The sequence below is a fragment of the Phaethon aethereus genome (genome assembly GCF_964289735.1).
Source record: "Phaethon aethereus genome assembly, chromosome: 3".
Classification (NCBI taxonomy): Eukaryota; Metazoa; Chordata; class Aves; order Phaethontiformes; family Phaethontidae; genus Phaethon; species Phaethon aethereus.
Window position 1 is genome coordinate 78,067,457 of NC_138576.1, and position 23,558 is coordinate 78,091,014.

Sequence of the window (23,558 nt, forward strand, 5' to 3'; positions counted from 1 at the left end):
ATCACCTTTTATAGCTTTTACTTTAAATTATTCACAAAATTGAGAACGCAAAAGCCAGACGAAATTTGTAATGAGAGGCAAGTACTACAAAACTGATCTTGTCATTTGTGGGGCTCCCCAGGTATAGACTCATCTTAGAAAGGACAAAAACTCACTGCTGAAACAAACGATTCATATGTCATACCAGCATTTAGGTGGGTACAGAAACCAACTCAAGGACCCAACATGCTTAGGCCTAAATTGCTTCTTTTTCAGATTACTGCCAGCAAGTTCCATGCCAGACCAGTAACACGTATATATGCTAGGCAAGGTCAAAAAGGTCCACAAATCACACAAACCTTGCCCAACAGTATTTACAATTAATACAACAGTATTTACAATTCTTTTATTTAAATAAAAAATAATTTTAAAATGACGTCAATCACAAGCCCTGAGCAGGCTGTTGGTGGGTCATCATCCGCCAGAGGGGTAAAGGAGGGCACTGACCCCCCAGCACTTCGACCCCCGAGCCCTCCGCACTGCCCTGACAAATGCATGAAGTGCGTTAAACGGAAGGCGCAACAACGAAGGCAAGGAGGAGCTGAAGGCAGAGGGCAGAGCAGAGCCCAGCCGAGCCCAGACCCCCCCGGCCCCGCGGCCACCAAGCGCCGCGCGGCACCGGCTCGTCACCACGGGCACCCGCCACTAGGGAAGGCGCCGCGGGCGGACGAACCCACGAGGACGGAGGGCAACCGAGCCATCCCACACCGCCCCCCGGGGCCGACGGCAAAGAGGCGGGCAGGAAAGGGCGGACCCGCATCCGGGCTCGCCCCCGCCCCGACGCGCTCACTCACCTATCATGGCGGCTGCGGGGGAGGAGAAGAGAAGGGAGACGGGCGCGCGCACGCGTGCCGGCCGCATCCGCCGCTCGAGCGCTCCCCTGCAGCCCTGAGCGCCGCGCGACTGCCGGCCGGCCGGCCGGCGGCGCACTGCGCATGCGCCGGAGGGGGGGGGGTTCGCGGGCCCTCTGGGTAACGTAGTTCTCGCCTGTTCGCACCGCCCAGCTCTCTTCATGTGACCGCCTTTCCCCTTCCCCCCCGTGTTAATTACTGTTAATTAATTACTGTTAATTACTGTTAATTTCTGTCGAAATTAACGAGCGGCGTGGTCCCTGCCCGGTTCTCGGTGTACCTGCCTGCGGGCTGCCCGCGGCGGGGGTGGGAGGGGCGGGGTGCGTGGGTTGCCATTGGGGATTCTTTGGTTAACCTCGTGCTTCCCCCGCGCGCGTGACGCCCGCCGGCACGGCGGCGGGCTGTTGACACGTTGCCTGGTGACGGGCGCGAGGCCGGGGACGCGTGCTAGCGCCGGCCGGGCGGCCAGTGCCCGCTCCGCCCCGCTCGCAACGGAGCCTGCGGAGGGACCCCCCGGGCGGCGCAGGGGTGAGACGAGGCGAGAGCCGGCGGCGGGGGGCGACGGGCAGGCGGGATGGGAAAGGACCCGGGTCGGGGGACAAGAAGAGCAGGCGGTGAAGAAGGGCTGGGAACGGAGGCGGGGGGGCGAGCTGGGGTGCAGAAGGGGCCGGGGCGGGGGGCGGGGGCGAGGGACGAGCGGCAGGCGACGAGGGCCGTCAGGGGCAGTCAAGGCGCGGGTAGGGGGTGGGGGGGGTTGTCGCTGGTGGGAAGGGAACAGAGGCAACAGACCTGCTGCTTTTTCTAACTTACTGAGGGTGCGGCGTTGATGTCAGTTTGTGTTTTTCCAGTCTGTATTTTGCCTCTTGTCCGTCACAGACGCTGGTGGGGAGATGGTGGTGGAGAAAGCGGGCCCAAGCCCCTCAAAGCCTGTAGGTGATAGGTGCCCCCAGCAGCAGGAGCCACTGGGGCACGCGAAGAAAAGCAAGCAGCAGGTCTCCGATGGATTCACTGTTAAAGCCATGATGAAAAACACTGTGGTATGTTTGCTGCTAGTATAGAAATTATGTTAATTAATTTATTCTCGCGTGTCCAGGCAATATAGCAAGTTAGAGCTGAGGATAAAGCATATCAGGAAAGCGTGTGAGTTGCTAAAACTTTATCTGGAGTTTGCTGGTTGCTGAAGTTACCTTCAGGCTTTATAGAAGGTATTATCATAAGGTAACTGTCTGTGCCTGTGGAAATAGTGATGCTTCGCCTCCAAGCGTATTGCTTTGCTGCCACAATTTTGCTGTATCTTTTTGTGTTGGCAGTGCACGTTCTATTAAACTGTCAGGCTATAAAATTGTGTGCAAGGCTTACTACCTCACATTTAGCAAAATGCTGTCAAATGATACTGTGGTATTATTTGCAAGTTTTTTCATATACGGGCACAGTGTGATATAAATTCAATGTGAATGTCACATAGCATGGCAAAGATCTGAAAAATACATTCATTTTTAAAATAAGCTTGAATAATAATAAAAAGCTTCCACACAGTGTAGGAGAATACTAAACTGGAAACAAACATTAGTTCTCCAATTCATAGTTCAAAGACAACGAGGGGTTGACCCAGCAAACATCACTTTCAGTAACAGTCCCAATTTCTAGGGAATTTAGAAGTATGTAAGTGAAAATACTAGGATAAAGGCCTTTCAAATTGCTTTATATTGTTTTATTTGTCTCCTTTTATCAGATTTTAGGAGTTAAAAAAGCTTCAGCTACTACAGAATGCAAATGTTCAACATGTAAGTGGATGAGCTAATATGAGCACCATCTGTGCTTAAACTCCTGAACTGTATTTTTCTTTATTTGGACACAGTGCAAGGTGATAGCGAAGTCTTGTGTTCTCAAGGCTTTTTAGATTCTATATAGTCTTCTGACAACAGTTATGAAGTATGTTATTTCACTTGTTTTGCTGAAATAGTCTTCCTGGAGCAGCCTCTCTGGACTTGTTACCTGTAAGAACATCCTCCTAAAAACCCAAACAAATCCACCTTTAAACAAATTTTAAATGGAGTAGGAATTGTGAACATTAAAAACTTTCTCCTTATTAGTAAAACTAAAACATGTTTCACCTTAGTGTGAAAAATACAAGACTAAAACAACAAAAAAACCCCTTTGTTTTAAAGATTGTTTGGTTTGTTTGTTTTTAATTCTAGACATATGTGGAATAGACTATAACACTTCAGTGAGTTTAAGGATTAATTTTTAAAAGATGTTTCCTCTTCTTTGGACAAAATTCACATCGTGGATATTTGCACATATTTGTTTACACCTTGATAAGTAAAAGACGCTTGATTTTGTGTAGAAGAATCAGCAGTGTCAGTGGAGTTTGAGAAATACATATTTAATTTTTAAAAAGGAGCTTTGACTTGTGAACATAACTAGCTATGAGTTTAATCATTAAGTTTTCTTTTAAATATTTGTAGCGTTTTAACTTCTATGGCTGCAATTCTAACTTCCTAAACAGTAACAGAATGTTAAGTCATGTGGTATGGTCATTAAGCAACAGCAAATAGGTAAATCTGCTGCTTTTGGAACTACTCATTGAATCATAGAAATGGTGTTTTTTTGGCATGGACTTCTGGAGATCATCTAACTCAACTTCCCATTTTAAGTAGGCCCATCACTAGCACTAGATCAGGTCAATCATGAGTTTCCCTAGCTAAGCTGTGAAACCCTCCCAGCATCAGAGATTCCCTGACCTCTCTGGGCAACTTGTTTTGTAGTTGCCCTGCCTGTGCCCTGGACACCCTGTCAGAGGTAGCATTAACAGTGTTCTGACCCGCTCCACAGGTTCTGCTCATAAATGGGTAGGAAGCAGTGAAACTGTTAGAGGTTCAGGGAGATTCATAGTGCCAGGCTGTATTTTGTAAAAGCTCCGAGTCAGGATAGGCAGCCACTGGAATCCTTTCCCAGGGGTCAGTGTGCAAAAAATCGGGACAGAGTAAGGAATATCTCATGCCACTCTGTGCAGAAGTGGGTGTCCCTTTTCTCTTTTCCAGCTGGTTAAATGGAGCTTCAGATTTATCACTGATGAAGTTCTCATGGAAGCCTTAGGAGTTGACTGGAGGATTGAAAGCACAGCAGGCAAATATAGTTAAGACATGGTAATTCTTTTTGTTAACAGCATGACAAAGCACAGGGCTGTCAGCAGCGTGTTCAGTACCTCCAGGTCAAACAACTATGTACAGATTAATAGCCTTTGGTGCAAACATGCAGTGAGTCTTAAACTCTTAGCATAGAGTCTAACAGATTGCCATTATGCATATGTAGCTGTAAATATTGGAGTAAAGGTTCCAGATTTCTTTGATGTTGCTTGTGCACAGAGCATTTTGCTAAGCCATTTTTCATGAAAGTTGCTGGATAAAGTTTTCTTCCAAGTCTGCTTTCATAGCCAGCAGTAACTACAGAAATTAAGTACATACAATATTCAAGACTTTTCTCAGCTCTGGCTAACTCTAAAATTTACTTCTTGAAATATATTACTTAATAAATATTCACAAAAAAAAAAGAACTGAAGAAAGTGTTTTCTTTTATGTTATTCCGAAACTGTTAATTTATATAGCAGTTTAGATTAAGAGCAAGACCCAGTAAAGGTCTTCTACACTAACAAGCTAGATACTGTGACATTAATATTTTCATTGTTTTGTCCTCCAAGTGGAATCAAGAAATCCAGGTTATGTGCTCATACTTTACATGTACTGCAAAGGTAGAACTACGAATATAACTAAAAATTAATATACAGACTACCAAGTAGAAAAGTGGCTGTACATGAATGTAGACAGCAGGAGGATACCTCTCTTCACTTCTGAACCTCTCCAAATGGTTATTTTTCCTATTTTGTGCAACTGTACATGAGATAATAAAGTGTTAGTGCCCCTCTTTTCTGTAATAAACTAGTGGGTAAAAGCACTGTTTCAAGGAGAGGATTCATTTTATTCCTTGAAGGGAACTGTAAAAAGGGTATTCCAGTCTACCTCCCAACTTTTAAAAGATTCTTAACCAACAAGTTACAAGATCACTGAGGTGAAAAATATTGCAGAGGAAAAAGTCTCCACGTGTCCTTTCAAAGTGCTGTTACTGTGCTGCAAAGAGTTAGGATTTATAGGGCTAGAAAGCGTCAAGGTAGGAAACTCACTAGACAATGTATTTTAGTGCATATATCATTGATGTAGGAATTTTGGAAGCTTTGGTTTTGGGGTTTTTATGTCCATCACTGCTTGCTAGAACGGTTCCAATGATTTTGGGGTAGAATTGGAACTTAAGACATCCCCTCCGGAGTGCTGAGCCAATAAAGCTATGAAAGGTTGGTGGGGTTTTTTTCTGTTTTTCCTGAATGTTGAATTGCTTACTACAAAACTGCAGAGCTTCAGCAGGAAAGGAGGAGTTTCTTTTTCTTCTACAGGACCTCCTTCAGTAACAAGTATTGCCAGGTAAATTGAAATACTCTTCTTGCAGCTTGTGAATTTGAACTCCTCTGGCCAGGGTACTGAATTCGGATTTTCTTCCTGGCTTAGCATGTAAGCTAGTAGGACTTATGTAGGAAATATCACTATTACATCCATCTGTGTTCCATGAAATCAGTCAAAAGCTGCTGCTACTAATGGGCCACATCCAGCCTGTGCATAAGGGATAAAAAGAGAATGTCTACTAAATGACCTTAGAAGGGGAGTGATGCTAAGAATTGTTTTGTTCTTGGATTTCAAAAACCAAAGCAGAGCTATTCAACCTGGGAGAGTCTTAGCTATGTGCAGAAGCACAGCTACCATCTCTTAAAAGAAGTGTAATTGCTTATAAGAAGAAAAAAAGGTTATGTGGATTGCAGTTCTGGATTTTCATCCCTGTCTTCCTCATTTAGGAGTCTACAGTCTGTATGTATTGGAATGAGTTCTCAATCTTTGTTGTTTAAACTCCTCTTTCAAGCCATTATCAGTAATGTGTGTTGTGAAGAACTTTCTTACCCTTTACCCTTTTATAATAACTCATTGCAAGGGTTTCATTTTAACCATCAAAATAATGTGATTTGCTTACATTTTGAAACTTGTGATTTGATATTCTGTTTATATTCATCCACATTGTGTAACTAAAACTACTTTTGTTATTTACCTTGTAGCCATAACAGTTTCTGATCTGATTTTAAGGCTATAGGAAAGCATTGTTTCACAAGAAAAAATATTTACTTTTCTATTATAAAAGCAAATTTATTGGAAAAGGTGGTACGTTTTGGGGCAAGTAGATGTCAAGTTAAAGGAATGTTTTGATGAATGTTTATTGGGCAGTAGTACGTCCAACTTGGAGGAACTGCTCCAGTTTAACAATAGCGATTTTGTGCAATCTACGAGTATACTTTAGTGAACTTGAGTCAATTGACTGTGACTCAAGTGACTGTGAGTCAATTTAAACTGTCAGTGCTCTGGAAGGCAGTACTATCTTCTTCCTGTTTCAGGCTGTTTATTACTGCAGCCCCGTATTGTGCCCGCATTTGTACAATGTTGGCTCATCAGGGAACTGATCTTGCTGAAAAATACTCCAGCCTGTTAAAGCTGACAGTGTCAAACTGCAGTCTTTGGGACTGAGGCAAGCGAAGCTCCTGCTACCAACGAGGCTCGTCTGTCCTGCGCTCCTCCGTGTCCTGACTGCATGCTTCCATTTCCCTTTTTGCATTTACATTGGTGTTTCTTGCAACTACAGAGCAGGTTGGATCAGCTCTAACAGCTGTTATATGCAAGGAGGAGGGGAAACAGGAATATGTTGTCAGCACAAGCTGGGTGGGTGGGAGTGTCTGTCTTGGCAACATCGTGGTCTTAATTAGTTTAAAACCGGTTATGAAACTTGAGTTCTAGCAGAGTAATTCCACAAGCACTTAAAGCAGCACAAACTTGCACCACAGTTGAAATGTGTGGTTTTCATCCCTGGGTGTGTATTCTTTGTGCAATGTAAACTTTTGAATGGCTGTGCAGCTCAGCGTTTTTTTTCCCAGCAGTGCAGACTTGACAGTTCTGTAATAGTGTAAGCTTACAAAAGTTGTGGCTGCTATAGTCCTGCCTGCTTCTGCTGCATATTTGTACCTCCTCCTTTGTGTCAATACACATAGTAATGCAACTGAATTGAAGAGGCTCTTAAGTTGTATTAGTTCCAAACATGAAAAGCTTCAACACAAGGAGGTTTTTATTTCCCCTCATAAAGTTATGTTACTTTCCAATTCCATGCTTGTTTTTACTGTAATGACCACATAGATAGTAGAATGTAAAAGCAGAATGCACAGGAAAAATACCAATGCTTAAGACCATAATGTCTTCTAAAAGCCTTATTTCATATATTTAATGTTTTCCAGCTATAACTAACATGGCTTAATCATACTGCTCTTGTTATTTTAAAATACTTTCAAATCAGCCCTTAATTTTTGCAAATATGGGGAAAGGTTAATATCGTTCATAGTTCCAGCACTAAGATGATAAGATTTGTTTAATATCCTCAAGTATGAAGAAATCATGCTGTTTTATTTATGAAAATCTGTTACACACTTGAATCTCCAGTAAATCTTTTTTAATAGGTTAAAAAATTAATAGATCTTTTTTTAAAATCAGTTAGACTCCATTTCATGTGTTTGATTGACATTTCTTGTTGTCTTAAATCAGTTCATTTGATTCACAATATTTCACATATAAAAAGACCTTGGAAGATTTTAAATTTCATACCTAGAGGAGGTAAATGTAAATTGATTTTAAAACAGTATGACAGTGATGTTTCAAGACTCCTCTACTGATCAGTTTTTATGAACTAATGAATAAAATATTCTAATTGGAGACAATTACAGAGGTAGTTGTCAAATTCTGTCAATTCTTGCATTGGAATGAAACTGTTTTAAACTTTGCAAACTGAAACTAATATAAAAGAGCAAATGTCAGACTAAGTTTTTTTAAGTATATGAGAGAAAAGGTCTTACGTATTTACAGATTTCATACAAGTTAAATTCCTTCAGTGATTTAAATATGTGTCTTCATCTGGTCTTTCACCGAATGACGTGGGCATTTTTTCAGTTTTCAGATGTCTGACTGTAAATGTAGGAATTCAGAACAAAGTATTAGAAAATAGTTAATAACAATAGTCTCAGGACAAGATTGTAAGCTGTCAGCTTGCTGAATAGGTAATTATCTAAAGTCAGTATTTCCCACATGCAGCTGCACACACCTCTAGAGCTAGCCAATAGAAAATGTGAAAGAAATTAGTTAGAAAGCATCTGCTATACACTCTTCTCAGCACCCAGACCGCAGAACAGTTTCCAAAGAACATATGAACATATTCTTTTTTTCAACTTGATATCATTCATTCCAGCTAAGAAAAATCCTGTCCTCTATGTAGGCTTCAGCCTTTATCTTAGTCTTACCCCTGTTAATTGACTGGTGATGCTATAAGATACCTGGAGTGAGCTCAGTGAAGAGCCATCAAGATGGGTTTCTGGAACACATGTTCCATGAGGAGAAGCTGAAGGAGCTGTATTTTTTTCAGCCTGGAGTAGAGAAAGCTACCACGGTACCTAATGGTATCAGGTCCTAACAGACCTAATGGCCCAATAGCTATGAGAAGGCTGTCAGGAAGACAGAGCCGGTCTGTTCACTCTAGTGAATGATGGGAGGACAGAAGATGTGACTTGAAACGCGGTGCTCAGGATGGTGAAAAGCTTTTTCACCGTGAGGATAGTCAAGCAGTGCATCAGGTTTCCCAGAGTTGTGCAGTCTCCTTGGAGGTTTTCAAGACCCAAATGGAAAAAGCCCTGAGCAACCTGGTCTGATCTCAGAGATAATCCTGCTTGGAGAAAGAGGTTGGACTGGAGACTTCCTGACGTCCTTTCCAACCCAAGTTTTCCCATGATTCCACCTCTTCTTCCATAAGAGGGTGGTTTGTGGCCACTCCATGGCTCTGCTACTACTAAGGTCAGACAAATTAGTGATGATTAAGTGACTCTCGAACTGGGGGAAGAAAAAGGAAAAAGGCATTTGAGAGTTTTTGCTTTAACAGTTTTGCAGCTTTTCTGAAGATGTGATTTGAAGGGAGTAATAAAACCTACAACTGAGTATATGTGCCACCACCATAGCGCCTTTTTTTTTTAATAATATTTTAGAGGTGTTCTAAAAAATCTAAAAGCTTTGAAGTAGTTTCTTTTAATTGTAAGTCTCATTGCATAAAATTAGGGGTATTTTATGATCCAAGTTTCTTGTTTCAAGACTAATCATTGTATATTTATTTAGAAAAGGCTGGTGGTCTATATTTAAATCTTTAGAAAAAAACAAATTATGCCCTGGCTTTTCTTACTGTACTGTTGCTAATGATTAACGTGACATTAGTATTTTGTATTGGATATCTTCTTAGCTAAAACTATTTAGGCAAAGGTGCATGCATACTTTACTGACACTGGCAGCCAGAATTTGATAAACTTTTTTTCCCCTCCCCCCAGAACTTGAAAACATACATTCTTACTTCCTAAAGCAGGTCTATTGATATCTCTGCACTCTTACCTACTGCTCCATGCTCAGTTTTTCTCTGACTTTCTTTACTTATCCTCCAGATGTATAATTTTTTTTGTTTCAGTGGATTTCTCTTGCAATGATGTTCAACAGGTGGGTTTTTTGGGGGGGAAGGGCAGTTCCACATGGCTAGAAACCTTTTAGAAAATGTGCTTATAAAGCTTATTCCCAGACCTTATTAGAATGCCCTAGATAATAATTTTTACTGTAAAAAAACCTCGAAGACAAGAGCTTGTTATACTTTTAAATTGCAGCTCTGTCAGTTATGACTCAAAAAATATTTTTCACAGGAAGTGTATGTGTATTAGCTCTTTTTTTTTACATCTTTTAGACAGTGTTTTACTAACGCATCTCATGCCCTTCTAATTTGTGTGCCTTTTGTTTATTTTGTCAGGTTGTAAATTAATAGTTTACAGTCAGAGGGACAATTAATACAACTTGATTTGGTCTCCTGCGTAGTATCTCCTCTGTCCATCAAATTCAGAAAGTGATTTCTGCATGAAATGTGTAACTTCTAGTTGAGCTCAAGGATATGTTTTTAGAAATACAACCTTAAGGTAATGCTGGTGTCAGAGAGTCCATTATATCTGTAAATTATGCCAATGCTTAAATTAGCCAATGCAACACCATTAGAAATTTGCAGTCCAGACCTATATATAATTACCACAAAATACTCAAATTTCACTGTGTAAATATTTTAGACTCAGACAACCACTTACAGAGAGATACTATCTTTAAAAATCCACAGAAGTAAAGTTTTAGCATGCTTCAGACTGCTACTTAAAACCTGTTTAAGTCATTATTGTTTTATGAGCTTCTAGTATGCCTTTGGACATATTTAGCATGTATTACAAGATTATTATTCAGGACAACAATCAAGTCTTAATATTTTATTTGATAGTCTCTGAAGGCTTTTGGTCATCCAATTGTTCATCCAGTATGAAGGATTCAGGCAGTTCACTAAAATTCTGTAAAATCCAGCACTTTAAAAAAGCAAAATAAGTTCAGTTGTGTCAGTGGAAATTGGTGAGTTACACATTTAAGCTTGCATGAGATTTCACAAACTCTTTGGTCTACTGTTATCTTACAGGAATCTTTAAGAGAAGTGTTAACTGTGTGTCAACCATTGACAATGCTGTGCCTGCCAATAGTATACAACATTCAGACCTTTGGATATAAATTTTGTTGAGGAAATTACTGGTTTTTTAACAGGGTTGTTTCTGTTTGGATTGTAATTTTTCCTTTTCCCTGTCACCAGATGGAATGGAAATTTTTTTTCAGTTTAAGTGAGAAAACAAATGGCCTTTTAGTAGCAATAGAACAATTCTTCCTCCATATGTTCCTCTATACAATGTTCCATTAGACAGTAATAAAAAAGTGTGTATCAGGATATAAAGTGTGGATATATTAAAATACATTTGCAGAGGTAATCACTAAATTGCCACTAACAAATCTAGAGTTAACTCCAGATTTTTTCCCCTGTTTGATATTACTTAAGCTGTTTATCAGGTCATCCTTAAATAGGATTTAGGTGATTTTTCCCCACATTTTGTCCTATTTATTCTTTTGCTTCCGGTAAGTGGAACACTATGAGTTCTTGTTCTTTAACAATATTAAATATTCTTAATTTTTACTAGTTTTAAGTTAATACTCTTTTAACATTGATAACAGAAAAGCTTGCCTAATGGCCTGTTTAGCACCAATGTTTAGCCAGCTACATGGCTAAGCACTTCTCAACACGTAAAATACAAGCAAAATGTTTGTTCTGATTAGCAAAAAAGTTCATCTGAAAGCAGCTCTAGCTGAGATGTGCATATGACCTTTTCTGCTTGAAGTCACAGTTTAGTCTTCATACTTTAAAGAGTCTAAATGCATATCGGCTGACTCTTAACTGAATACTCTTCCCAGCAGACTGGAGGTAAACTCCCTTGTGCTAGAAATTCTTCTAAAGCCTTAAGTCTTGTATTCTTAACTCTTGTGTGGCCTACTGGGCAAAGATAGTTTTGCAGTTGGATTATCAGGATATACCACTGGGAAGTGAAAGTTGTAGACTAGAAATTTTGTGAACTGGAAAGAGAAATGAACAAAGTCACCACCTCCTGAGCTTGTATTGTAACTCCTAAATAAAAGTGAAGAAGATGGAGATACTATTTAAGGGGACCTTCCTGAAAGCAGGTTTTAGTCTTCAGAAAAAAATGTCATGGTCTGCATTTTCAGTAGGCAGATATATCACTTTTATAGTCTTGATTCAAGTGACTGAACTCCAAAGAGGAATGGAAATTCACATACATCCCTTTATTCAGCATCCTGTAGGTATTTGGCATCTCCGCCAGCACTTCATCTTTTAAATTGCTGAAGTGTCTCATTCTCTTCACCAACAGTTGAAGGAGCCTGGGTTCAGAGCCTAATTTAGACTCTTAGCATTGCCCTGATGTTGGGGGCTGGTGTTCAACTGTTAGACCGTTTTTTTTACTTTGGGTTTGTATCATGCATAACTCTATGGGACGACAGTCTTTGACTAGGTATCTAGAAAATACTATAATGTAAATATTGATTATTAACTAGTGGGAGATTTAAAGACGTTCCACTTAGTGTAATATGTTCACTATGGGTGGAGTCTGTCATCCTCTGTAGTATCCAGTACTGCCTCCTTTGGCCTTTATTTTCAGATTTCTTTTTTCTTTCTTTCTCCAGTCTGTTTCATTATGTTCTTCATACCTGTCTTAATTGACTGCTTTAGATGTCAATGTCAACTTTAGATGAGTTTACTTCAGGGTCTCATAGACCTACTCTCAGAGACAGAGTAGTTCACAAGGCATCTACTGAAGGAGCTATTACAGCATCTTCTTTTCTTGCAAGTTACAAATTGTCTGATTAAAATGGTCATTTTCGATCATGTTTTTCCAAAGAAAGGAAATAAGATGTGTTTTTAAGGGAGACCCTCGTAAATATTGCCATGGTTCTTGTGTTTTTAAAAGGATTCTCTAAAGCTGTGTAACATTTGCAGCCTAGCCACTGGAAGATTATGATACTACACGAAAAAACACAAAGAAAAAATAAACCACTGCACCAACTACTTCAATAAGCATCCAAACTAACAAAACCTGATACCCTGCAGTTTTTTTGTTTTCTGGTTGATTAGTATCAAAATTAAGCTTTTCCTGATCATATTTAATAAGGTATTTGGTGACTAATAACATCAGAATCAAGCCTCTTGATTGGAACACTCTTCTCTGTTCTCCGATATTTCCATAAAACATGAAGGCAAACATTTATGCTCGAAATCTTCCTTCTTCTCAAATTCAGTTGAAAATGACCAATGGATAGAGATTCTTTAGGAATGAAGGCAGGCAAGTATACACACAGCATGGATGTATAAGCCTTGTTTCCTTATGAAGCTGTTTTAGAAAAGGTACCCATGTACATTCATTCCATTCAGCAGAAAAAAAATGAGATAACAAAGGGACTAAATAAAATTGAACTATTGCAATATCACAAGTGAATCATACAAGCAAGAAAAAGATTGAGTTCCTTTCAATCAGAAGCCATTGCTTGAAGAGGAACCAAAATGTCTGAACAGTTAATACCTGAATTACATAATTTTATTGCTCTCTCTGTCAGACCCTAGACTTCAGTTTTGGAACAAGAACACTTGTTACTTCAGTGGTTTTCCAGTGAAGTGACTGGTAGTATCACCAAAGTTGACAGCAGGGTGCATCAGCAGCACAATACAGAACTTCTTGTAGAATCAGAATATCTGAAGCAGATCCTTTTTGTCACTTGAGTAGAAAGTAGAAATTCTTTTCCTACAGTGACAGAGGAGAAACCTCAGGCTACCTTTCTGGCTTCCATGTTTAGCCTGTAGGTGTTATTCCACATGACTAAAGGTTAAAGAGTCTGTTACTTACTAAGTTTTGTAATTAACCAGTAAGTATATTGTTGTTTATTGGGTCCTATTGTTTAACTTCCTGATTTTAATGTACTGGAAACATTAATTTAATGAAAAAGTATGACTTATTTAAGAAACATTTCTCAAACTTTACTAAATGTCTTCTGATAACACACATTTGTAAACACAGGAAGCTAGTAATCATGGTAACACTTTTAGTTTGCAAAGCCACAGTCAAGGACTGCAACTGCAAAGCCACCAGTAATACTAAACATTCTAATGTATATTGAAGAGTTTATTATACAAAACATTTGTGTAGCATTAATGAAAACCAGCCTTGCAACAACACATTCTTATAAATAAAATAGAATGAAGTGGTAGATAAAAATAGAAGGCATGGAGGAAACAATTGCTTAGTGTATAACCAAATATTGTGTTCACATGTGACTGAGAATAAGACAAAAAGAGTTTTATCAATGTTCATTAAGATAAAATACAGTTTTGTAATTTCTGTAATCTATATGAGTAAACCTGTGAAAGTGGTTTTGCTACTTATGTAAGTGAAGAACAATTTATAACATGGAAGCACCACTTAATTTCCCAGCTCTTATGTACAATACTGCATCCTGGGAGGAGTAATAAAAGGAATTCTTCCAAGAATAGGCATTTTATTGAAAATTACCACCAGAAAACATACTTTGTTTTAGAGATAAAATGGTGTGAATGATAGAGGTAAGATTGTATTATGGGATAATAAACTCTTACCACGTGGTTCAAAATCCATTTTTCCATGTTTCTTTTAAAAAAAGCATTTATTCAGTGATTTGTGAGTTCAGTTAATAGACTTATGGAACATAAATATTTAGTGACACCTTAAGTCATTGTAGGGTGCTAGAAGAAATATCTTGGTGAAAGCTATGGTACTTTTTATAGTTCTCAAGAAGCCAGAATTTTACTTCTAGCATAGAAATTTGTTTTGGATACTTAATATTTTCTCAGAGTATATAATTATTTTTATTTAGGGTTCTAAATAGATTCAGAACCTACATTAAAACATTACTTTTTAATGACTAGCTATGCTTTCTGTGGGCTACCAAAAATTGAAAAGAAACTGTTAGCTGAGGACTTTGACTATGAAGAGTATAGAATATGGAACAAATATCAGTAAGCCTTTATTTTTTTTTTGCTGCTATGAGCCCTGTATTTATGCTTTTTATTTTCTCAAGACAGTATGGTTTACTGTCTCTGTGCTGCAACCAAAATACAGCTATTAAAATATAACTCCTTGACCTGAAAAAAAAATCATGCTTTTGCTAAAAACTTTAGTAGAAGTTTTGATATTTTCAGAATTTGTATACGAAAACTTTAACAGAATGTAAAAAAGACAAAATCTTCCCATCTTCACTTAAGTGAGGTTTTTTTTAAGATTTAAATGAATCTGCTAAGCAGAACTCTAGGTGGTTAGTATGGAAGGCCTTGTATTTAGTTGTTTAAAACTAAAATATGCTTGCATAACCTTTAAACTCTTATCTTTTTGAAGTATGATATTAAGAGCTTGAGAATGATATACCAAACTGTATTTTCTGAGTCATTCATGTCATCCGGTTCCAGGGCTCGGTTCCGGGGCCGGTCTTGTTCAATATCTTTATTGATGATCTGGATGAGGGAATCGAGTGCTCCCTCAGTAAGTTTGCAGATCACACAAAGTTGGGTGGGAGTGTTGATCTGCTGGAGGGTAGGAGGGCTCTGCAGAGGGATCTGGACAGGCTGGATCGATGGGCAGAGGCCAACTGTATGAGGTTTAATAAGGCCAAGTGCAGGGTCCTGCACTTTGGCCACAACAACCCCATGCAACGCTGCGGGCTTGGGGAGGAGTGGCTAGAGAGCAGCCTGGCGGAAAGGGACCTGGGGGTGCTGGTTGACATCCGGCTGAACATGAGCCGGCAGTGTGCCCAGGTGGCCAAGAAGGCCAACAGCGTCCTGGCCTGTATCAGGAATGGTGTGGCCAGCCGGAGTAGGGAAGTGATTGTGCCTCTGTACTCGGCCCCGGTGAGGCCGCACCTTGAATACTGTGTTCAGTTTTGGGCCCTTCACTACAAGAAGGATGTTGAGGTGCTGGAGCGTGTCCAGAGAAGGGCAACGAAGCTGGTGAGGGGGCTGGAGCACAAGTCTTATGAGGACCAGCTGAGGGAACTGGGGTTGTTTAGTCTGAAGAAGAGGAGGCTGAGAGGAGACCTTATCGCTCTCTACAACTACCTGAAAGGGGGTTGTGGCGATGAGGGTGTTGGTCTCTTCTCCCAAGTAACTAGTGATAGGACGAGAGGAAATGTCCTCAAGTTGCGCCAGGGGAGGTTTAGATTGGATATTAGGAAAAATTTCTTCACTGAGAGAGTGGTCAGGCATTGGAACAGGCTGCCCAGGGAGGTGGTGGAGTCACCATCTCTGGAAGTGTTCAAAAAACGTGTGGATGTGGCGCTTCAGGACATGGTTTAGGGGACATGGTGGTGCTGGATTAATGGTTGGACTTGATGATCTTGAAGGTCCTTTCCAACCTAGTGATTCTGTGATCCTCAGCTACAGTGTTTGCAATATTCCATATTGAAAGGGAACATGTAGATAATAACATCAATGTACAACTGGAAAATATGAAAACAAAGATGGTGAGGGTGTGTATGTATGTATGGCTGGCTGGTGGCAATGTTTGTGCTCAGTTGAAGCTCAATGAAGAATCAGGAGGGTCTATGTAACTTAGTTTTGGCCAGCTTATGGCGTTCGGAGTGCACTAGTGTTCCTGATAAACCACCTCCTTTCCAGCACAGCCATGAGGAAGATATACATGTACCTCATCAAACCTCTCAGCAATGTTTGGCCCTGCTTATCTTCTAATTGTCTTTTTCTTTCACAGTACCACACCTTTCTTTGTCATTCCAGACATTTTTTAACAATACATCCAGATTTTTCACAAGGGCCTTAGGATGGCAGACCGTCTGTGTTTGCAGGAATGAAATAAAATAAGGAATCAACACACAAGAAGTGTGTTGTCTCAAGATCACTCATAAAGTTTTGTGTTAAAGAAAACAAGAGGTAGAGCCAATCGTCGTAGCATCGCACAAATAAAGGCTTTCAGGGCTGGAAAGAAACCACCCATTAGAATTGTCTTGAAGCTGACTGATAGGAATTGACCCATCTAGTTTAGGGTGACTGATTCATTTCTGCCAGTCTCCCAGGCAAGTCAGCAGCACATGCTGATCTTCAGTATCAAACACTGCTGATAGGTTTAATGAAGTAAGCATGGATATCTTCCTCTTAGCTGTGCCAGAGAGGAAATGGTTCGCAAGCACTCTGAAAGCTGTTACCAAGTCTGAAAGCCCAGCTGCCCAGATTTAGGTCATTGGCAGAGAATTTGAATTCTGTAGAAGCGTATGCTGGTTTGGTTTTTTTAATCATTTTTATGAACATTTTTCCCAAGAATAAAAAGCTATGTTATGTATGGTTTTAAACTAAAAGAGGTCAGATTTAGACTAGATCTAAGGAAGAAATTTTTCACAATGAGAGTGGTGAGATTGGCACAGGTTGCCCAGAGAGGTGGTAGATGCCCCATCCCTGGAAACATTCCAGGTCAGGTTGGACGGGGCTCTGAGCAACCTGATCTGGTTGAAGCTGTCCCTGCTCATTGCAGGGGGGTTGGACTAGATGACCTTAAAAGGTCCCTTCCAGCCCAAAGATTCTATGTAGTAGCTGAACAGAACGTTCAGACTAAAAGGAGTTTTTCAGCCTGGGCATTAACACTTCATTTTTCATGTTGGTTTAAAAAATCTGATTTAGATTCAGATTATGTTCAGATTGCATTAGGCTGCTCAGGGCTTTGTATAGGTGGCCTTTGATTGTCTTCAAGATGGAGAGTCTACATCATCTTTGGATAACCTGTTCCAATGACTTGCTCTCATTGTGAAAAAGGTTTTTATACTGTCTGGCCAGAATTTTCTTTATTGCAATTTTTGACCATTGCCTCTTCTCTTTTTGTTGTGCATCTCTGGGAAGAATCTGACTCCTCTCTACTGTGCCCTCATGCTGGGTAACTGAAGACAGCAATGAGATTCCTGCTAAGCTTCCTCTTCTTATTAAGGCTGAACAAACTGTTTCTTTCAACCTCTCCTCGTGTTATGTACTTCAGCCCTCTCTTCATATTGGTGGCCTTCCACAAGCATTGCTCCAGTGTATCAATGTCTGTCTTGTACTGGGGAGTCTGAAATGTGACCTTGCGCTCGAAATAGAGTCTCACAAACGTCAAATAAAGGGGGATGCTGAATTCCCTCAACACTCTTGATGTAGCAGAGAATGCAGTTGCCTCATCTCTGCCACAAGGGTACACACGGTTCACCTTGTTGTTCACAGGATCCCCAGTATCTTCCCTGCTAAGCTGCCTTCTGGCCAGTCAGTGCCTGGCCTGAACTGTTCCAGTGCAGAACTTTGCATTTACTATTGCTGAACTTGGTGAAATTCCTGTCAACTCATTTTGCCAGCCTGTCAAAATATTTCTGAATGCCCCCCTCCAAATTTTATGTCATTCACAAAGGCTCTTAGCATACATTCTGTCCCATAGTCCAGCTTCTTAATGAGATATTAAATAGCTCAGTGTTGAGCCCTGAAGAATGCTTCATGTAACCCCCTACCAGTTGGTCAGCTAACTGCTATCCTTTAGACCCAGCAGCCCGCCATTTTACACCCTCCTTGTGCTCAGCTTTTCATGGAATTCACTTGAAGTGAATGGGATGTAAACTGACTGCCAAATGGCATTAAATGCCACACTACACAATTATGAATGTCTCCATCTCAAGATCATGGGTCCATGCATGAACTCGTTTCTACATCAACTCTCTGTTCCTTGAGAATAAGAATTAACTGACATATTTCTTTTATAAAATTTATATATATAAAATAACTCTATAATTTTAAAATCTCATTCTCCACCATTTCTTGAAGGGATGAATTGCATATCTTAACCCAGTGTGAGGAATATAAAGACTATAAATCTTAATTTTTTTATGTCACTATTATTGCGTTGTAATCAGTGTATCTTGATCTGTTACTCCTCCTGAAAGTGTGGAGGAGTAAATACAGGTCTTTCTGTATTTACTATATAAAATTTCAATTAAAAAAAAATTACATTTCCATGAACTGAGAAGGAGCAGCGATGTAATTAGTGTTAACAGGGCCACACGAATTTTACTATACATTTCTAGATTATGTAGCTTTCTGTTTATGTAACACAAGTAAAATTTCAGCATCCTAACAGCACTAATAAATATTACAATGCATTATTTGAAATGCTTTCTGAGTTTTGTACCCTTTTGAATATGAGCTATTTTTCACTTGGAACTCCAGGATCAAAGTTGGAAGAAGTTTGTTAATCACTGGCTTTTCTGTGTGGAGGGAGACAGATGGCTAGCTGCTACTTAGCTATATTATTGTAATTATATTTTATGGTGATTAGAATAAATGTGGACTGAATATCCTGTTGTATTGGTCAGTTAGAACAAAGATAGATGAATAAATTAGCCAATGATATTAGAAGATTCAGTTTTTAGACATCAGGTAAACCAGACCTACTTTATTAAACTCCATGGAAGAAAGTTAACTCCAGAAAGTGGCTCTGGTATCTCCCTCATTCTTAAAGAAAGTAAGCTTACTATTTTATACGTGTAACCTTTCAAGCTTCATGTACTGGCTTGGCTTCTGTTGATTTTATTCTTTTGGAAGTTGGCATTTTGCTTTTCGTCATCTTTCTGAACATTTCATTAGTATTTTATAAAATCTGTCAGGTATTGGAACATAAGTAGAGAAAACATGTTTAAAAGGTTCGTAAGCAGTTTTTATTTTGTAACTAGCCTAAGTGAAGACTTATTTACTCTTGCTTTACATTTTTCTATCATTACGTTCTGACTTTCTGTTATAATCTTGTGGTAGTCTGAGTTGATAAGGTGTAAAGGGTAGCAGTCTTCTGTATAGCACTTCGGCACCGTATAATCATAGTAGCCATCTTTCATTATTATTTCAGTGCTTATAGTAAGATGATGGAATTGTATAGGTGTCAAAACTAACTTCTCTATCTTCTGTAGCTTAGTTTGCAGACAGTCAGTCTGCAATGTCAGTAGACATTTGGCTTTCTTTTGACCAAAAGAACCAGTTACAAGTGAGCAGGGGCATAACTGAGCAACAAGGTACAGTGAATATGAATTAAACAAAGCATCCCTAGAGCTACATGGCAGAAGTCAAGTGTTACTAATTCTCTGAGTTATTACCTCATAATAACTAGCATCCTGAAGGTGTTCTTCTGTTATTAAATTCTTGCAGGGAGAGTGTGTTCTATGAAATACTGAATAACGTTTTTCACAGTGTGTGATTCGCATTGAGTACTTTATCTCTGGTAATCAGATCACATTGCATAAAGGAAATGTGTATGTGGTTGAATCAGGCAGAGTTTAGATGAAAATCATATTTTCATTTCATTTGAAATAATATGTAGAAGAAAAATGGAATCATCAAGCAACTTTTTTGCATATGTTGAATGGATCACATCTTATAGACTTCTGGAGTTGCATGGTTGTCAGAAAGTTATTCAGTAAAGTGAAAGGCCAGTGATGAATCTTTTTTAGTTTTCCCATCTCTCCAAACCACTATTTTTTATCTTAAAATGTATTGTTATGCTCACATTTCTAACATAAGTTGAAACTTATCTCCAAATCAGTAAAATAATAATGATTAAAAAGCTATAGTTTGTAGTTTCTATTATAAAATATCATTGCATTTAACTGGATGTATACCTAGTGATCCATTGCACTGTATTATAGGTTAATTTATAAGAATTAAATCTACAAATCTGAAAATATTTTTTAAAAAATCAAGTTTTCAAGCATTGTAGATTGACTGAACCTAAATATTTTACTTGTCCTTGAAATTTGTTATACTTTACCAACATATTTATCCAGGCAACTGAAAAGAATCCCATTTGGGGTAAAGATGGAAGTTAGTTTTTCTACGTTGTTCAGTTTTTAGCTTGTCTGTTAATAATAATTCCATACTGTCAATTGTAATGATGGCTTTTATGGTAACTCAGAACTAAATAGAGCCACCAACCTCACTCAGCAAACAGTAATCATATATACACAACTTCCTCTCACTGTTGTGGATAAGGTAAAATGTAACTAAAGGTGAAAAGCTTAATATTCTATTACAAAATGTTAGGATGTCAGAACTTCTGTCTGTATTTTCTGCAAATGTTGCCAAGGAATGAGCTCTTTTCCACAAATCATAAAAAATGGTATTATGTTTTGAGACTGTTTTTGAAAAATCAGCATGTTAAGTAAAAATGCATCAGAGTGTACATTTTAATTATACTCAATGTAGCTGATGAATAAATATTTACTATAATGCTCTTACAGTAACATTTGCTTTGTCACTTACGATGCTTTTATAGGATTTAAGTGGTGGGTATAGAGTTCCATCGAAGTCTGCATTTGTAAGGCTTTTGCACAAGTATTTTATGAAAAAAGAAAGTAAGAAGGTACATGGAACCTGATATTTTTCCTGTGCTCATTCTTTTTCTGCAAAAGAATCTAGTTGAAGAAAGCCACATTACATCAATTACACAGTTATGCTTTTGTGCTTACAGAAAGCTATCTGTATCTCTCACAATGCTTTTATACTTTAATAACACTTTTTTATTGAGCTACATATATGTAGGCTCCTGAGCCCATGCATATTTTAATTTTCCTTACAGAAGTCAGATGAGCTGTATGCAAGCATCGATGTCCATTTGAACCCAGATCATCAAAGATCTTGGTGTTAATTAAAGATTGTTTGGCATATTTAGGATTTTTCTGTAATCCTGACATATGTCTGATTTCAGCATGAGCAGACACATAAAACTCCATGCTGCTGTGGCATGAAGTTCAGTACAGGGAAGCTACTGAGGTTAGTACTGGGGAATCTGGATGAACACTTTCATGCCAGAAACTGAAGACCTGCTGACAGTTCCACTACCTGTGTCAGCTCAGTTAAAGCTGGTACAGAGTGTGCTTACATGTGCTGTGCTAATCCTTCTGCTCGCAGTGGAGCACCTTCACAACACAGGTCTATCAGATTTTTTTTGTGTCTAGTTATGTTTAATATGATGTATATTAATATACAAAATATGTTACTGAATTGTAAATACCTGTAGTTACACAGATACCTGTACAAATATAAATAACACTGCATTTTTGTATATTTGCATACAGAGAGCGCCATATTCACAGTTAAGTTACTTTGATGCATTTGTCAAATTCTGTTTTCATACCATTTGGTTATGTGATAATTTAAAAACCAAACTAAGGCATTTTCAGTTACATAGAAGAGAAAATGTGTATGCAATCTTAAAGCCAATTTATCATTATTTGTTGCTGTGCTTGCATAGCTAATTAGGTTATATAGACATGCAAAGATCATTATTCAGTACTTTTAAAGAGCTTAACCTTTTAGCATAGAATTAGTATGATAAAATTTAGCCCAATCACAAATTTTTGAAAGTAAGAGTTCACAGTGGCAGTATTTCTTGTGCTCCATCCTCTTACAGCCTTCACAGCATAGCTTGGTAGCTAATAGGGGCGTTGCTAGCATCCCTAATACTTTGATGGCATAACCTTTTCCATTTTAATAGATCCTTACATTCTTTTCTTTGAGAAGCTGTGCCACTTACAGTGTTTGTAGCAGATCTTTAATTTGGTGTAAATAAACCCTTCAGGCTATGGTATATTTTTTGTAATGTGAAATTCTCTTCAGCTTTTGCTGATATATGAACTTGAATGTTGAGATTTCCTTTCTTACTTACAGAAGAACTGTGGCCAACTATCAGAATAATACTGCATCAAAATTTGGAGGCAGACAGGCCTCTCTGCCGGAGTGAATGCTTGAGAGCTCTCTGAGCTGCTGTGTATTGGAAGGGGTGAGGCAGGAGCCAAAAAAAAATCAATCTGTCCCGTCTTCAGAACTCTGCTTTATCCTACCCCTGACAAAACTGGCTGCAGAAGAAATAAAGCTCCGTTCCCACTCCCAGTAAATGTTTCCCCATGTCCAGGGCATTTTATTCCTGCGTATAGTTTCCTTTCTTTTTTCCTCCTTCTTTGCCTCTGACACAGACACCACATGCCCGTGAAGATATCTTAATATTCCAACAAAACCAATAAGAGGTGGAGAAGAAAAAGGAACTGGAGTGGGTTCTTTCATTTGCCAAGGTGGAACTGTTTGCTTGTTTGCTTTTTCCTTTAAAAGAGCACATAGGAGGGATTACATTGGAACAACTATTATATTAGTTGTAAAGCACACCAAAATGAGGAAATGCCAGATTCCAGATTGCCCATTATACCTTAATTGCTGCTTCTTTGTGCATTTATAGTACGCTATAATTTTTAATAATGTTGTAGTATACTAATTTTTATTATGCAGTCCTCAGGATAAACTGAGAAGTGTCAGAAATGAGATTGCATGTACAATATTAAATTTGCTGCTTTTAGATTACTACTTTGTTTTGCAACACTAAAATCTTTTGCTCAATCACTGTATGTAGACAAATGTGACAAAATCTAATAAGTATCTGGGAAATTAATATTTTATAAATGTGTGTATGTCAGATGCATTTTATTTCAATTATTTGGGGAAATTATTATTCAGGAATGCTAAAATTTATTTGATCATAAAATATTTATGGTAATCAATAATGATGAATAAAGTGTATATCTAACTTTATTTACCATTGTTGTCCATGCATGCAATGAAGACAAGAATTTCTGGTTGTAAAATTCTAAGCTGCGAAGCGTTATGAACAAAACAAATTTCAGAAAACATGGTAGAGTTCCTTTTATATAAAAATGATGTGACTCAAACTCTTTATAGTTATGACTACCCTTATATTTGCATCCTTTACTGTATGCAGATTAGAGTTATATTTATGAGCTTATAATAGTTATGAATTTTGCATGTTCATTCCATTGAAGCTTCCACACTTCTTCATAGCATAAAGATTTTCTCATTTTGTCTGATTATCTTTGTGATTCATGCTATTTACACTGTAGATTCTCCTGGCTAATGCTATTCACACATTATCGTTCAGTAGTTTTAAAGAGGCAAATTGAGAAGTGAGAGAAGAGCTTCTGTGAGTTACCTGTCCTTTCTTAT

At 38.7% G+C, this 23,558-nt stretch overlaps 1 protein-coding gene across 1 annotated transcript in view; it reads left to right on the forward strand.

Annotated features, from left to right (window-relative positions):
- Window positions 1-1,774: 1,774 nt before the first annotated feature.
- The window catches only part of PACRG (parkin coregulated), a gene marked incomplete at its 3' end in the record, with an annotated part of 244,958 nt that continues 223,174 nt past the window's right edge, over window positions 1,775-23,558 (forward strand). Inside the window, exon 1 of the mRNA XM_081998403.1 lies at window positions 1,775-1,927. Within this exon, the coding sequence (XP_081854529.1) occupies window positions 1,781-1,927 (147 nt within the window). The 5' untranslated portion in view covers window positions 1,775-1,780. The remainder of the gene's footprint in view (window positions 1,928-23,558) is intronic.